The following is a 17,825-nucleotide window of genomic DNA, read 5'->3' as shown; positions in this document are numbered from 1 at the left end:
ACTTATTAGTTCTGTGTGCTTTCCTGGGTATAGTTATCTTATATGCAATAAAAATTGGAGAAAAGTTATTTTTTTTTTTAATGTCCTGCCTTATTTCACCATTGCCTGCCTGTGTACTTCACTCATAATTTTGTCTGCAAGTATAAGGACTCGAGCTTAGACATGAGTAGAGGATTGAGAACCATATACTAATAGTGTTACAGTTCATGCTAGAAGATAATTCACATCCATGTGATAAAAAAATAAAGAAAATTAAAGGTCCCTAGTGGTGGAAGCAGCCTGATCTAAGCTAAACCATCTTGGGGAGCCAAGAGGCCCAAGAAGGATGAACAGAACAAATTCTAAAAGGAGTAGCTCGAGAGTAGGTGTTCTCAAGATACTCTGTTTAGAATTTGTTCACATCCATAGGATCAGTAAATACTAAAACACATAGGCAGATTACAGGCTGGAGATTGTATGCAGAGGCAGGAATATGACAGTCAAAAGGCAGAGAGGGTCATCACCTGGCTGTAGTTAAAATATTTTACTAAAGACAGTAATAGTTGTGTGGGAAGGCTGACTGATGCATTTTGTATGTGTTTCTCATTTAGGTGGTGCCATAAGCAAACCTCTGGAGGATCAGACAGTGGCTGAATCCCAGACAACAGTGTTTGAATGTGAAGTGGCTAATCCTGATTCTGAAGGTACATGGTTGAAGGAAGGAAAACCACTACACATTACCGATGTCTTCAGAACTGAGTCTGATGGTGTGAAAAGGCGATTAATTATCGAGACCACCAGAACAGCTGATGCTGGTGAATACACCTTCCAAGTTGCAACTTCAAAAACATCGGCTAAGCTGAAAGTTGAAGGTAAATAATAATTATCTGTATAGTTAGTTAGATGCCTTAGAGTTGAAATCGACTCATAGTGACTCTATGGGTAGGCCCCATAGGGTTCTCATGGTATATTACAAAAGTAAATTGCCAGGCCTTTCTTCCATGCAGAACCACTGCTGCCCAATTGTGCCCCAATCAGGTTTAGAACCCAGGCCTATAAGTTGGTAATTTTGCAACTTAACCTCTGTGCATTTGGGCTGGGATAATTATCTGTATATGAGAAAATAAATAGTCGGTGATGTATGTTTGTCTGATATGAAGCAGCATGCATAATGAGGCAAGAAGACTAATAATCTTCATTTCCTATCCTGTGTTAGCTCTCTCTGATACATTTTCCAGTATTTTATTTATGAAACAGCTCCTATGTAAACACCCTGCCTGTAGGAATTTATAGTTTATTTAAAAGGAAGGTAAGCAGCCATTATGTTTTATTTAAAATAATAATAATCCATTTGCATATATTTTAATGAAATTAATGCTACAGCCTCTTGCAGGCATCCTTGCCATGTTTGTAGATGTTGTGGATGTTGACTTAATTTCTCTGACTCCTATATACTCTGAACAGTTACACATCATAGTAAAGTGATTTAAAAATGTAAAAGATTTTAAACACTTTAATATATTGATAATCAGCTTGAGAAGATATGTCTTTGTAAATGGATTGGAGAGATAAAGGGGGAGGGAGAAGGAGCACTTCTGTAATGGCAAGTTATAAAAATATTCAAGGTTGGTAGCTACATTTATTTTTCTTCTTTTCCTTCTACTGTATACTTTCACTTGAACCACTTTTGTTTAGAAGGAATGCCTGGTGCTCATCTGTTATGTTGTAGAATTACACTATTATATTACAAGTCAGACAGTCCTGTCCTACAGGTGTGACATGTGACAGCATGATTATGAACAGTGCATTTCTATGTTTTAGGTGCTAGTGTGTTTTGCCAGCAGGGTCACCTAGTTAGTAGCACTGTGGCAGCAATGCCAAGCTGGCCTCGATAACTGCTTTTCCTTATTTCAGTATTTACTTGTTAGTATTTGCATTGCTGCTTCTTTGTTAAGCCTAAGACAGATTTCCAGGTCCACTAGTGCTGAAACAAGGGGAGGAGGGGAAGAGATGGCTGAACACATGCTGTTGTGAACAAGAGACAGAACAACTTAGTGAATTAATACATTAACAAACCGAATAAATGAGGCAGTACTGTTTTCCTTTGGGGAAAATGTCACCCCACTAATTATCACATTAATAACAGTGTACTAAGCATGCAATCAGTCATGAGGGACTTAGGCACACAGGTTGATAGCAACCCGACTTTTGACCACCACATTGCCTCCATTGTACAGAAGGCTTTCTACATGGCCCACCGCATAAATAAGGGTATTTCATCCAGGAACAAGCAGATTATATCATCCCTGTACTTCTCCCTTATCAGACCAATTATTGAGTACAATGTCCCCTTCGGCATGTACATTGCCAAGCACATACAGCAGTTGGAGAGACCACACCGGTTCCTGACCAGGAAAATCCAGGGTCTCAAACACCTGTCCTATACAGATAGGCTAAAAGCCCTGTCCCTCTACTCAGTCTCATACAGACTGCTCAGAGGTGACTTGTATCTGGCATACAAGGCCATTTCAGACCCAGCCTTAATGGAGTTGCTGCATATCCGTAAGACAAATTCCACTTGCGCAACCCACACGCAACCTTAACCTGGTCTGTGACATTAATATAACGTGTTGGCAGGATAGATTTGTGTTCCAAAGACTCCCCCGTCTGTGGAATAGACTCCCTCTCCATGTCAAGTAGAGTACCTCTCTAGCCCTCTTTAAGAGGAACCTGGAAGACTGTATGGGAAACAGAAAATATACTACTGGGATCCCACCTGTGTCCCTGTTGGACAGGGGAAACAGGTGCTGACTTTGAGCAAACATGGGTGAAATTCTTGGCTAGGCTTATAAGGGCCTTCAGGCCAATAGCCTAGTATCATGCTATGAACCTATAATCCCTCATATATTTTATGTATCCACAGTTGAATAAGACCATTGCAATATCTGTGCATGTGACAGTGGAAAACATAGAATATGGTAACAGTAAAATTCTGTCAGTTGAAAGTTATAAATGTGATACAGGGACATTAGTTTCTCATGCATCAAGACAAGCAGCACTTAGTTTAGTCTTGCATTTTTTAGTTCTAATGCTTTTCCCATGAGTGACTAACTGGTTGATTGCTGATGATTGATTAACAATACAAGCCCCCCCAAAGCCACTACCCCACCCCATGGAGGGGCATCCATTGTGGTGCCTAGAGCTACCAAGTCTTTTTCTTAGCTCCTCCGTCTTAGACCATTAGACTAGATAAAAGTGATAGGTTTTACTTTGAAAGAAAAGAAAAGTGTCTTTGGAGAAAGAGTCAGAACAGCTGCATGCTATCATGTAGAAAAGCTAAGAAAAAAATAAAATAAAATAAAAAAGTGCGACAGAGAGAAAGGGAGAGTTAGTCTGTAAAAGAACTTTGTGGCATGCACCAGTAAAAATCAGCTATTGATAAATTGTGCTGCAACAGTGAAAGCTGGTTTGTAGGATTAGAAGTTGGATAAAATTTTTACTAAAGAAAGTAAGTAATAAAAACAAGTGAGTCTTTAGAAGACTGTATTAAATCCAGCAATAAACTGTGATATAAAATAATGTAACAGACACCATCAATCTATAAAATTGTTTATTAAACAGAAAGAAAACATTAGTAGAAACTTATCTTGTGCATACAAGTGAAGAAATAGATGCTTTTTAGAGGACCTTTACTGTTGTTCCCACAACAGAAATGTGCACACACAAACACACACACACACACACACACACACACACACACACACACACACACACACACACACACACACACACACATTCTCATACCATTTTTAACAGAGTCCCAAGTGGCTTGCAAAAAGCTTCCTTCTTTCTGGATTCTTAGAAGAAGATGGCTATCCTTCTTCAGATTATTTTGGACTGATTATCTCAACCATATCACACCTTTTGTAGACCATTTTAATGGAACAGTTGCTCACAGGGTCGGGCTTAGGTCAGGTGGTGCCCTAGGCAAAAGGGCTGCACAGTGCCCCCCCGCACACCACCTAGTGCCCCCATCCTGGTCTATTTACACCATCTAGTTTACTGGAAACCCCCCCCCCCCCCCTGATCGAGAGGTGCCCTAGGTGGCCGTCTAGGTTGACCTATTACTCATTAACAACAATTCCTGTGGTAAGCCTATGTAGCTACATAACTAGCTCTCTGTCTTAATGGAAGAGCTGTGTTTGCACTATTTACAATACTGTGTTTACATCAATGTTATCTGCATTATGTCTTTACAGTTTTATAGCATTTTGACTTGTAATAGGATGAAAACCACAACTCTGTGTTACAACATAAATTGAAGAAATGTAAACAGTGCTTGCTAGGCATTCCAACTTTATTGATGTGTTGGTGAGAGATAAGAATGGCACAAAAATATAATATGCAGAAATAGCAGTGAGGCAATAAAAACTGCAAGAGAAAGTAGTAGAACTGAGAAAAAAAAACAGAAGGTGTAATCTAAGGTTTACAGGTATCCCAGACAAGCTGCAAGATGAAAGCTGCCTAGCTTACGTGCAGGATCTTCTTCACAAATGGACTGGTATTCCATCACAGGAAATATTACTGTAAATGATGCATGTATGTACCTGAGAATCTACAACTCGGAGAAATAATCTAGGCCTATTTTTATAAAGTTTCACTTCTACCATAGAATGAAACAATACTATCTAATGTGTGTCTGGTAGGCAAACTTCTGAAAGTAGGTAATGCGAGAGTTATTTGTGGGCAATAATTTTTCAGATTTAACTAAAAAAAACTACACATTTCTCCCAGTATTGAATGTCTGCAGAGAAAAGAGATTGAGATTTAAAATGAGATTTGAATTTAAATAAAATTTGCTGCCTACGTTCAAGTTTTTATTTTATCCAGGTGGTTTAAAAAAAACATATTTGGATGTAGAAGTTTTGCTTAGGGTGATAAGGGAACACAGTGTCACACAAGACAATGTAGAATCTGTCAAAGGATCATTGAAAGGTACTGAACAGCCAGCTGCAAGAAATGTGGTGTGCTTCAAGAGAGAGAGCCCATGAAGCCTTTCTCTATATACAAATAGTGAATGGAACAGAGACAAAGAACAGCACAAGAGGCAGCACAGGAGATAGGTGAAGCAGCTCAATGCCAAGGACTGAGCTTGCCATTTCAAGTTGATGAGTTATAGGAGGCACAGGGTGTCAGTGGAGACAACATGTATGCAGTTGGTTGTCTGATAAAAGACGCTGTTATTTTATTTAAATAGCCTATGTTTTACTTAAAATCTGATAAATGTGGCTTTGTTAACATGTAATACCTAATCTTTAAAAGAAACCAAAAAGAAAATAACTTTTTTCTATTTTTATTTTTAGAGATTATTATTTTTGTTTTACGTGTTGTGGGGTTGAAGGTATTGCACATACACTGCAGGAGTGAGCAAAATCTTCACAGACACATAATTCTATTACTTATAAAAATAAACTATATGAAATACTCTTTTTGCCATGAGAAGATGAGTGACAGTTAGTTGCACAGTTTTCTGATTGTTGCCATTTCTATATATTCTGTGACTTGTATGTTTACCCCTCTGCAGGAGCTACAGTGGATTGCTAAAAAAGCGCATATGTTCATGAGTGACAGTCTGTGCTATAATAACCAGTTGTGTCGGGTCTTTAGCAACTTCATTTCCATTACACAAATTGAATAGAATTTGTAGGCAAATTATTTACATTTGCATTGGTATATATACTATTTTTTAGTAAACAGTTTTGAAAACTGAAGGGAAGGCAAAGATAAGAATTTTGCATTTTAGAAACAGTAGTGGCTAGAATGTTGCAAATTAAACTGGACTGTCTCAAAAACAGGCCCATGGAATAAAGCTGTTATACTGGTACCACTGCTGTTTTCTATACATGTGTGGTGTGAATAACTCGTGTTAACAGCTGATGGAGTGGTTTGTTTTGAGTATGTACTACTATAAAGCATCAAAAATAATTAGTATATGTACAAAATATGCATTGGAGGTAGGTGAATGCATTGCTGCCAATGTTAAGTGGGATTATTCCTGTTAGGTGTTGAAGTAATTATTAGAGTTTGGGAAGGGAGACACCTCCAACAAGTAATATATGTTTGAGATGGTACTGGAAAAGGACAGTAATCAGAAGTTCATGTCCATCTAAGTCATGCTGCTCAAGATGTTAAGGTTCAGTCTACCCCCATAGATCAACAATCCTTCCAAATGTCTCTCAGTTTAGTACTGTATGCACCAAAACACATGAAACCACTTTAAAGGATTGTTATCATGCATCACTGTTAGGAGTCTCTTTCAAATGTTACAAAACATGGGGGAAATCAAAATGTATCTGATTATGTCAAAATGGCCTTCTTAGGGAGACTAGCTATTCTTTTCACAGCAGTTCTTAATACTGTGTTGAAATAACTAAAAAAACTGCTACCCTTCAGTTTGAGACTTTTACTCTTTGATATATAAGGCATATATCTAAATTTAGATGAATATGCTTTTATTTCTAAAACCAGTATACTGCTAAATGTGTCGTTCAGTTCTTTGCACTGACATTTCTCTTGTTTGATCATTTCAGCTGTGAAGATAAAGAAGACTTTAAAGAATCTCACTGTAACTGAGACTCAGGATGCAGTTTTCTCATTGGAACTGACTCATGCTGATGTGAAAGGGGTTCAGTGGATTAAAAATGGCATTGAAATTGAGCCTAGTGAGAAGTATGACATTGAAGTAGATGGTTTTGTGCACACCCTAAGGATTAAAGACTGTAATGTCCCAGATGAGTCTGTCTACAGCTTTAAGCTTGGCAAATTAGGAGCTAATGCCAGGTTACATGTTGAAAGTAAGTTTCATAGTAGTCACTTAAACTTTTAAATGTGTACCTTCTTAAGCACTATTTTTCATTTCACCACTGGACCATAATTAACTATCTTCTATTTTCCCTCCAGCAATTAAGATAATAAAGAAGCCCAAAGACATAACAGCTCTGGAAGATGCAAATGTTTCCTTTGAAGTTAGTGTGTCTCATGATCGGGTACCTGTAAAATGGTTTTTCAATGATCAGGAAATTCAGTCTTCTGACAAGTATAAAGTTATCTCAGAAAGAAAAGTCCACAAGCTGGTGTTGCAGAATGTTTCACACACCGATGCTGGCGAATACACTTTTGTTGTTGGACAAATAGAGTGCAGAGCAAAACTGTTTGTGGAATGTAAGTACATACAATTCACTCTTATAAAACCTTGTTTTTTTTTAAGGCACAAACCTTTGTTTTTTGCATGATATAGTAATTTGCTGTCCTGTCTTTCATTAGCTATTTATATTACCAAGAAAATGAAGAACATTGAAGTTCCTGAAACAAAAACTGCAACTTTTGAATGTGAAGTCTCTCACTTCAATGTACCAGCTGTATGGCTGAAAAATGGTGTGGAAATAGAAATGAGTCAGAAGTTTAAGATTGTCGTTCAAGGCAAACTACACCAGTTGGTCATCATGAACACTAGCAAGGAGGATTCAGCAGAGTACACATTTGTTTGTGGAAATGATCGAGTCAGTGCAACACTGACAGTGAATAGTAAGTTTCCAGATTTTATCTTTATTATTTGAGTTTAGCACTTAAAACTTTTATTCCAGGTAAGTTTTTGCCTTTTTCCCCTTGGCCACATTTGTAAAATTTGTACTTGGTACTTTTTTTATTAGACTGTCTGGTATGCACGTTCCGGTAACTATATCCTTTCCCTCTGTGCCTGCTGACTTCACTCTCTCTCCTATGAGCCTCACGCTCCCAAAAGTCCTTTCAGTACATTGTACCCCATAGGGTCACCGATGGGAGGAGAGTGCTGACCACAAAGTCTGTCATCCATGCAACATCAGAGGATTTTGTGTCTTTGCACAGATGTGTGGTCACTGAGAAAGTTTCTGTTCTGGCTGTAACACCTCCACTTGTTTAGGGACTACAGGTGTCACTGTGCCTCTTCTTTGTGTCTGGAATGAAGGCCATGATGATGTAACTTGCTGAGCTTCATGTACTTGCCATCGTCATGTTTGTACCTGCCACTCCCTCCCCCCGAAGGGATTGTGGTACTTCATGACCTGTACTGCCCCCTTCCTTCAGGATGAGCATGTCCATCCTCTCACACTAGCTCCAGCAGACATTCAAGTCATCAGTTGAACTTGGGCTGTCTGGACAACAGTCCGGTCTTCATCCTTCTGTGTCAGAGAATCTAGCTAATCGAAGATTTCTGAATGTGTTGCTGACTTAAAAAATCCATTTCTCTCTCATGCTTTACACTTGTTTACAAAGTTGATTATACATCAGATTTTTTGTAGTCCATGGAACAATTTTCAGACTTTTTCATCAATAATACCAAACCTACAGCTCATCAAATCTTAATTCAATTATTTTTTTATTACAATCATGCATTACAGTCCTTTTTATTTGTTTTAACTGCAGATTAACAAGACAGACTACACTGTCTTTCTTGTCTTTTTCTTTTTGACAGCATAGTCTGTCATCAGTTTTAATGTCCTTAGTCTAGTCAGAAATAGTGTTTTTTATACCTGTATTCCCTCTGACCAACCTTTTGTACTTGATACTGTTATAAAATTACCTTGATTTACACACATATATTCATCATGAGGATTGCTACTACAGGAGATTCAGACTATGCATGTGAATGGATTTCAGTTACCTCACAGCAAGAGGTTCTCCGGTTCAATTCTCGACTGAAGCGCCTTTTGTGCAGAGTCTGCATGTCCTCTCTGGTGTGTGTGTGTGTGTGTGTGTGTGTGTGTGTGTGTGTGTGTGTGTGTGTGTGTGTGTGTGTGTGTGTGTGTGTGTGAGTGTGTGTGTGTGTGCCTTCTGTGAAGTTTGGACACTGGGCTGGCAACTTGACACCGGAAAAAATCCACTGCCAATCAATAGCGGATTGATAATCCGCTGTGGCGACCCCTAACTGGGAAAAGCCAAAAGTCTATATAAGTCTGGTCTTTTTCACCAGTCATATATCCGTAAGGTTGAATGGTTGCAGTTTTAAGCTATGATTGTTATGAAAAGCTCAGTTATTAAAAAAATAAAAGTACACCACATTCTGGTGTGTTAATTTTTTTGGCTGCCTGTTTACAATCTTTTCATTTATTATCTTTACAGAAATATTATTACAGCTTATGACTGTGTACGGAGTCTAAAGATAAACCCACAGAAACTAACCTGCGGAGTACACACTTGTCTTTTGTTATCTTTATAGAGATACTGTTACAGCTTATGATTGTGTACCAGTTCTTAATGAGATTCCAGAGAAACTATCCATGTGCTGTTAGACTGTCACATTCCTCCTAAAGATTGTCACCACCTTCAGTGTTTTTTTCTGTTTAAGAGATAATCAAAACACCTTGTCTTTCAGCCTTGTCTTAAATGTAGAAAGTAACAGATCTCACGCATTTACTTTGAATAATAACACCTTGTTTATTCACCATGATATTGTTTTACCTAAAACATTTAAAACCTTGGAAGGTCACAGCTCAAAACAGTGATACTCTTAAGGTCTCAGAACACAAATATAAAAAATATATTCTTTTTTTGAACAGTGTCCCCTAGAGTTGGGAACAAAAATGCAGAAGAGAGAGAAAGTGAAAATAAATTCACTTTTCACTTTCTCAGCATTTTCTAGATCTAACAAAGATCTAACTGGGGAAACTACTCATGTACCAATTCCTTCGCTCAAGGTTTTCTGGAATTCCAATGCCCTGGATCAACTTATCCACACCCCCACCAGGGGCAACAATATCCTTGACCTAGTCATTACCAACATGAGTGACCGGTGTTCCACACCTGAAGTCAGATCCGACCATAAGCTAATCACCTTAGATATCCACATCCCGCTCATACCCCCATTAAGGAAATCATGGTAAAAAATTTCTCCAAAGCCAACTTCATGCTTCTTAAGACAGAAGTGGCGAACTTCATGGCACTGATGCAGATGGACAATACAGTTATGACTGCTGAATCCTACGCAGATGCACTCTATAAAGCACTTACACGAGTGCATGGATCGTGCTATACCAGACAGAACCAAGATGGTATTCTCCAAAAAAAGGGAGCCAATTCGGTGGTCTCCTGCCATAAACAAACTCTACAACAGAAGGAAGAAACTGTTGCAAAAGAGAGTAAAATCCCATGAGTGGAGGAGTTCCCTGGTCAGCCTCAGTAAGAAGTTGAGATCCCTTATAAGATCCTCCAAAGCTAGCTATGAAAAGAAAATCGCCACTGATTCTAGGGACAACCACAAATCATTCTATAGCTATGTCAAGAATCTCAATGGCAACACCCATATCTGCTCTGAGTTACAGCACAACAGCATGAAAATTGCAGAACCAACTGATATTACCAACATCCTGGCAGATAGGTTCAGTACTAACTTTACCCCCCCCCACCCCCTAAAGGGCCCATATCTATACAGGAAGAATGCAGAGTCCCTGTGATCACAACTACACAGGTAAAAGCTGCACTCTGACCAGCCTTCTGTACTTGATACTGTTATTAAATGACCTTGATTTACACACATATATTCATCATGAGGATCAACAATATCCTAGTCCTAGTCATTACCAGACAGGGAGCTCTTTCTCAGCCCCCCATCTAAGACCATGAAGCCTGTTTCTCCACAGCTCTGGTCTCCTCATTTCTCACCGGAGCCGTTGGAACATTTGGACCTGAGGCCTTTCTCCCCACTGCTCAGACCAGCCAGATCCGAGTCGGTGGCCTCTTCGAGGTCGAATCGGAGCCTATCGGACATGGATATGGACAGGATGATGTGGAGATTTATTCAGCCCCAAATTCAGATGGGAGTCTTGCCACGCCCCTCTCCCTCTGGAGGGTGGACCTCCATGCCTCTTTTCCGCCCCATCTCTCCTTCCCCAATCCGGGCTTCGGCTTCAGGGCTCTTGGATCCGAGGCTTTTCAGAGCTGGTAGCTCGGCGCCAACGGTTCCTCCAACCTCGACTCCGGCTGTTACCTTGAGTTCCTCGGATCTGACTTGTTCGGATCCGAGTGACTCTCGGAGCCGTGGACAGGGAGTCGGAGCTGGGGAAATGGATTCTTCGGCTCCGATCTTTTCTGATCTGATACGTTCCCTCGGACCTCAGGCTACAATGGCTTTGGCTCCGGTCCCCGCTTCGGATCCGGGGAGGGCTTCTCCCTCGGCCTTTGAAGTGGTGGAGAGGGTTCTCTCCCAGGGATTGAGACCCCAACCCATACCCTCAGATACCACCCAGACCCCCCTGGTTTGGCAACGACTCCCTTCATCCTGTCTCAGGGACAGCCCATGCCAGAGGATCCCCACGTTAATTTCCCTGAGGAAACCCCTGCGGCTCACAGATCCCCTTCTGAAAGTCCCACTGAAGTGGGTCACCATAAGCGCAAGTGCAAAAGGAGGCACTTGGACTCCCCCGAGACCCTCACTACGGACACTGACTTAGATGAAGGAGAAGGTTCCCCCAGGTCACCTACCGAAGACGTCTCCTTCGGAGAAATTATAGAGATCCTCCGCCAGAGGGGAGGTTGGTCAACCCCCAAACCTTCTGGGGATGACTCAGTGTTCCTGGAGGCCTTTGGCACGGGCCCATCTACTTCCTGGGTGTCCCCGCCAGAGGACCCCTTGGCGGACCTCATCACCACGAGGGCATGGAAGGAGCCTGACACCATAGAGCCCATCCCCAAATGCCCTGATAAGGTTTTATCTCCCCCTACTGACAGACAACCCTGGTCGAAAGGAGCCCCAGTTGATGCTATTTTGATTGCAGCGGCCACAAAGAAGGAACTAGCTCAGGAGAGTTACTCAGTCCGCCCTCCAGACAAGGAGTCTAAGTCGGTGGATAGGTTTGGGAAGCATGTCTACTCCTCAGCGACCTTTTCTATCTGCGTACTGAATTATTTGGCACATGTGATTCGGCTTCAGCAAGATCTTGCTTCGGAATTCTCTGAGTCACCCCAGAGTCTTTATCGCCACAGGACAGACAGTTGTTCTTGGCAAAAATGTCTACTGTGAAATCAGTCTCAAACACGTCAATGCGGTTCCTCTCCCATGCCACGGAAGGAGCAGCTAGGGCGGCTGGGACAGGCATTGCCATGAGGCATCATGCCTGGCTCAGGTTGTGTCAGTTCGAGGGCCCTTTCAAGGCATCGTTTATCAATGCTCCCTTCGACGGCTCTTCCCTTTTTGGAAGACAGTACATGACAAACTTGTCCAGAGTGAAAAGGAAGGGAAGACTTTGTCTGCCATCGGAGTCCACTTCTCTAACCCTCAGCAGTTCTTCTCTAGGAATCAAATAGGGCAGAAGAAGATGTGGTTCTGAAAATCTCAATTTTCCCAGGATTCTCAGGACAACTATTCCCCTAGAGGAAGAGGGAGACAGGATCGACGCTGACCCAAGGGTAGAGGGGGTCCCAGGAATTTCGGGTCTAGGGAATCCTTTTTTGATAGACCTGGTCAGCAGCTCTGAGGGGTTGCCTGACTGTCCTACTCTGGAGGCAGTCGGGGGACGATTGTCCTTACACCCAGCGGCATGGGAGTCCATTACGACAGACCGCTGGGTTTTGCAAATAATATCTAGAGGTTACTCTATCCCTTTTGTTGCCCCTCCAAATATTACAAAACACCTCCCAGATGTTCCACCCGCTCACGTGGAGGCCGCAGCTCTAGAGGTTTCAAAGTTGCTTCTCAAACGAGCCATCGAACAGCCCCCCCCCGATCAGTCCGGATTAGGCATCTACTCAAGGTTCTCTTTGGTGCCAAAAAAGATGGGGGACCTCAGGCCCATTCTAGATCTGTCAACATTAAACCTGTCGGTAGCCAAACAGAAATTCCGGATGGTCACCCTACAGTCCATTCTACCTTACCTCCAAGAGTGCGACTGGATGTGCTCGTTAGACCTCCAGGATGCTTACTACCACATCAAAATACACAGAAGCTCCAGGAGGTTTTTGCGCTTCCGGCTGGGAGTCAGTCATTTTCAGTTCAGAGCCCTACCCTTTGGTCTCACCACAGTCCCCAGGGTGTTCACCAAGGTAATGGCAGTTGTAGTGGCTCACCTGAGGCTTCAGGGTATTCAGGTGTTTCCATACCTGGACGACTGGCATTTCGCTGCACCCAACAAGCATCAGTTCTGTCTGGCCTGAGATTATTTCATTCGGTTGGCAGATCTACTGGGAATTACAGTCAATGTTCACAAATCCCATTTGCAACCAGTACAAGTTCTAGACTTCACTGGGGCATGGCTAGACACTTTGCAGATGAAGGTATTCTTAACTCCAGACAGGATCCTACACCTCAGGTGCCACATAGCTCAGATAGCGAACTCCAAGTCTTCAAAGGCGAGCAAGGTTCTCCGGGCTCTGGGCCCCATGGCTGCTGCCATATCGATTCTCCCTTGTGCGCACCTTCACATGCGGGTTCTTCAATGGACTCTGGCTGTTCAGTGGTCTTGGCTGCCCTTGGAATTTCTGATCAAGATCAGTCACGTCTGCAGGACATCTCTTCTTTGGTGGTTAAGTTCACCAGAGATATCAAAAGGATGCCCCTTCATGTCATCTCCAGTCCAAGCCACAGTGACCATGGATGGCTCCCAACTCGGGTGGGGGGGACAATGTTCGGGAAGGACAGTCCAAGGCACGTGGTCCCAGTCAGAGACCAAGTTACACATAAATGTTCTAGAGATGAGGGCAGTGCTTTTAGCGTTGGAAGCCTTTCACACAGTCCTCCCTCTCGGATTGATTGCAATTCAGTCAGACAAAATATCGGTTGTCTGGTATATCAACAAGCAGGGGGGAACCAGATCCTACCCTCTATGTAGCGAGGTCATGAGAATGTGGGAATGGGCGATCTCCACCGGTTGGTTTCTGATAGCAACGCACATTCTGGGGTGCTCCAACATTTTAGCAGACAGATTGAGTTGGGCCATTCTGATGCCTTACGAGTGGCCTCTGGAACAGTCAGTAGTGGAGGGGATCTTCCTTGCATGGGGTCGGCCTTGCTGCGATTTCTTCGCATCTCCTTCCAACGTGAAGTGCAGCGAGTTCTTCACTCAGATTCCCTCACCAGGGGAAATCCCCAGAGACGCTCTAGTCCATGCCCCCCCCCGGGCTTCTGTATGGTTATCCACCATTGCCACTCATTCCGAAGTTTCTTCAGAAAGCTTGCCAACTATGGTGCAAAGTGATCCTTATTGTCCCATTCTGGCCTCGTCAGGTTTGGTTCCCATTCCTTTGGTCTCATCTCGTAGCTCCCGTGTGGGTTCTGGATCCCTGCCCGGATCTAATCTCCCATCTGTCGGGGACATGTCTGCCTGATCTGGGTAGCCTCAAGCCGACAGCTTGGTTGCTCCAGTTCCATTAATTGCCAGGACTCCCGGTCTTTCATCCCCGGTAAAATCCATTCTGGTGGCTTTTCTTAAAGACTCCACTAGGAAACTTTATTGCAGTAAATGGAAGCACTTTTCCATTTGGGTGTCACAGAGAAAAATAGATCCCTTTACAGTCCCTGTTCCAGCGGTGTTGGACTTCCTGTCTGGTATCTTTCAGCAAGGAGCTAGTTCCTCCACAGTGAAAGTACAATTGGCAGCCATTTCCAGTTTTCACATTGGTGAAGACAACATGGCCTTAGCCTCCTCTAGGCTGTGTAAGGCTTTTCTTAAAAGTACTTTTCTGTTACGGCCGCCTGTCAAGGATTCGGTGCCTCCTTGGGACCTTACTTTTGTTTTACAGGCATTGGTGGCTCCTCCGTTCGAACCTACAGCTTTGGTGGATTTGAAATTTTTGTCCTGGAAGACCGCTTTCCTAGTCGCCATTACATCTGCTAGGAGGGTTTCTGAGCTTCAAGCTCGGTCTGCCGTGCCGCTGTATTTGGTCTTCTATAAGGATAGGGTCTCACTCCGTACTAACCCTTCCTTCTTACCTAAAGTGGCATCTGAAGCAAACATAATCCAGTCCATTAATCTGCCTGTTTTCTTTCCTAACTTCCAAAATAAAGGTTAATACAAACTCCATTTGTTAGATGTTTATAGGAGCTTCGTTTTTATCTTCATAGAACGAAGTCTTTCCGCAAGACTGACCAATTGCTTGTTTCCTTTTCCAAAGCATTTATGGGAAAAGCTATTTCTAAAGTTTCTTTGGCCAGAAGGATCACTCTTTGTATTTCACATGCCTACAAAACAAAAGATTTATCTCCTCCTGGTATTGTTAAGGCTCACTCTACCAGGTCCATGGTGACTTCTGCTGCTTTTTGGTCTATGGTGCCTTTGGACGATATTTGTGCAGCATCGACCTGGGCCAATTCACATACCTTCATTTCCCATTACAAATTAGATCTGATTTTGAGGGGTAGAGCATCCTTTGGCTCTGCGGTGCTCAGGAATAACCTTCTATAAGGGCCGGAGTAGCTGGGGACTCTGTCCCACCGGTTGCAGATAAAATGAAGTTAACTACTTCAGATAAAGAAGTTATGTACTCACCATAACGTTCCATCTGAGTAGTTATACTTCATTTTTCTGCAACATTCCCTCCCTCTGTCCCCCAGACCTTGTCCTGTCTTTTCAGGACTGGTTTATTGGGTTGAGTTGCTTATGTTTTTAGTTGCAGCAAACTTGATCTGAGGGAAGATAGGAGATGTAGGGCATTATGGGTAAGGGGAGGAGCTCAGAACTTGGAGCAGATGCTAGGAAAAAAGTTGCCGACTCGGATCCGATACAGATCCGTATACCCACAGGTTGCAGAAAAATGAAGTATAATGACTCAGATGGAACGTTATGGTGAGTACATAACTTCCTTTTTTTGCATCCTGGGATTTTCCTCTTTTCTGCAACAGTTTCTTCCTTTTGTTGTAAAGTTTGTTTATGGCAGGGGACCACCAGACTGGCTTCATTTTTTTGGAGGAGAGCATCTTGGTTCTATTTGGGATGGCACGATTCATGCATGAGTGGATGTGCTCGTAATGATAATGATAAACTGCACGGTTCTCACCTTTCTAAAAAGAAGTATTATAGAGAAAAAAGAAATAAAGTTCTTTTGTAGAAAAGTTGAAAAAAGAGAAAACAATGGGTCTTTTTGTAATATGTTTAAGGGCAAAGAATACAAAAATAACTGCAAAATATAGGGTTATGTGCTGGGACCTCTCCTGATTGTCCTCTACTTTTCTGATGTAAAATCTAACACCAAAGGGCTTTGGCTGACTAAGTTTGCAGATGGCTGCAATCTAGGAGTAGTCACTGAATCCCTAAGTGACTTAGCCATCCTGCATGAAGGTTTGTCCCAAATAAATAAATGATACCAAATTTATGGATTGAAACTAAATTCCAAAAAGTGCATTATTATATCCCTTGAAAACTCATTTATCCCAGGGAACTACCACATTAACAATACACCCTTAAGAGCTGACACATTTGTCCAGGATCTGGGGACTTATGTGGACAGTAACCTAACTTTTAGTACATAAACTCTGACTCATAAACAGGAACAGTATCAGCAGTTTACCAGCTTCCACCACACTTAACTACGAACAAAGTCACAGGCCATAGAACTCAATGACGCAAAATAAAACTTCTTTATTCGAACAGAAAGTAAGCGCTTTCACAATCAGGCTTCTTCAGACTTCAACGTTCACATACATAATTGATTTTAAATAGCAATACTAAATGAATAAAATAAATGACGTCAGTGTTTTCTATTAGCTATTAAATTAAATTTCAGCACACTCAGCAAAGTTGTACTGGTTGTTGATAGGTATTCTTTTGACCATCCTGTTGGAATGTTTTGCAACCCCTCTGTTCCCCTAATTTTGTTGGCATTACCATGATTACAGGGTTTGCTTTGATGAGGAATCAACAAGCACTTCACTGGAATTTCTGAACCTGCCTGAATTTATTGCCAAAATGACTCATGCATTTACTGTTTCTGCCCAGCCAAAACAAATAGAGTGTGGCTGAAGAAAATCTTAATAGACCATAAAGCAATTAGGAGGAATTTGGTTTACAGATTCTTCTTTTCAGAACTCCACAATACTTTCTCACCTTCCATATCTGCAGCATCTTTCTTTCCTACAAAGGTTCCCTATTGTTTAAAGCTCTTCACAGTGGTTGCAAAAACCATGGGTTTCTGAGCTGTGGCTTAAGATAAGGCTTTGTAATCTACTACAATTTATTAGTCTCCCCTGGGGGTTGTTTTATCTCTCTTGTCCTCTCTGAAATTCACAGGCTTTGAGAGTCCTGCAGAAACCAGCTAGGAACTTTCTGCTTCTGGAAGAATTTAGATTTTATCAATGAAGGCCTTTGCACCTCTTCAGAATTATGGTAATCTTCCTAAAACGAAAAGCCAGTTCCGTAAGCCTCCTTTGGATAAAATATGTAGAAGAGTAGAACATAGAATAATAATAATAATAATGTGTGTGTGTGTGTGTGTGTGTGTGTGTGTGTGTGTGTGTGTGTGTGTGTGTGTGTGTGTGTGTGTGTGTGTGTATATATATATATATATACGTATACATATATATATATATATATGTCCTTTCTTATTTGCAGTGGTGATGGACAGGTTGACAGATGAGATCAGACAGGAGGCCCCGTGGACTATGATGTTTGCAGATGACATTGTGATCTGTAGTGAGAGTAGGAATCAGGTTGAGGAGACTCTGGAGAGGTGGAGATATGCTCTAGAGAGCAGAGGAATGAGGGTCAGCAGGGCTAAGACAGAATATATGTGTGTCAATGAGAGGGAGGGTAGAGGAATGGTGAGGATGCAGGGAGCAGAGTTGGTAAAGGTGGACGAGTTTAAGTACTTGGGATCAACAGTTC

At 42.0% G+C, this 17,825-nt stretch overlaps 1 protein-coding gene across 20 annotated transcripts in view; it reads left to right on the top strand.

Annotated features, from left to right (window-relative positions):
* Positions 1–17,825, top strand: part of LOC122805019 (titin-like) — a 759,244-nt gene that overhangs the window by 185,497 nt on the left and 555,922 nt on the right. For all 20 annotated transcript variants that reach the window (XM_044075290.1, XM_044075281.1, XM_044075295.1 and 17 more), the window contains 4 exons: positions 591–851; positions 6,570–6,833; positions 6,940–7,200; positions 7,303–7,563. In XM_044075290.1, the coding sequence (XP_043931225.1) occupies positions 591–851; positions 6,570–6,833; positions 6,940–7,200; positions 7,303–7,563 (1,047 nt within the window). The remainder of the gene's footprint in view (positions 1–590; positions 852–6,569; positions 6,834–6,939; positions 7,201–7,302; positions 7,564–17,825) is intronic.

This window comes from Protopterus annectens, chromosome 6.part0 (genome assembly GCF_019279795.1).
Source record: "Protopterus annectens isolate FY-2018-M chromosome 6.part0, PAN1.0, whole genome shotgun sequence".
Lineage (NCBI taxonomy): Eukaryota > Metazoa > Chordata > Ceratodontiformes > Protopteridae > Protopterus > Protopterus annectens.
The sequence above is the reverse complement of the archived record's forward strand: the minus strand, read 5'-3'. Positions and strand labels throughout refer to the sequence as shown.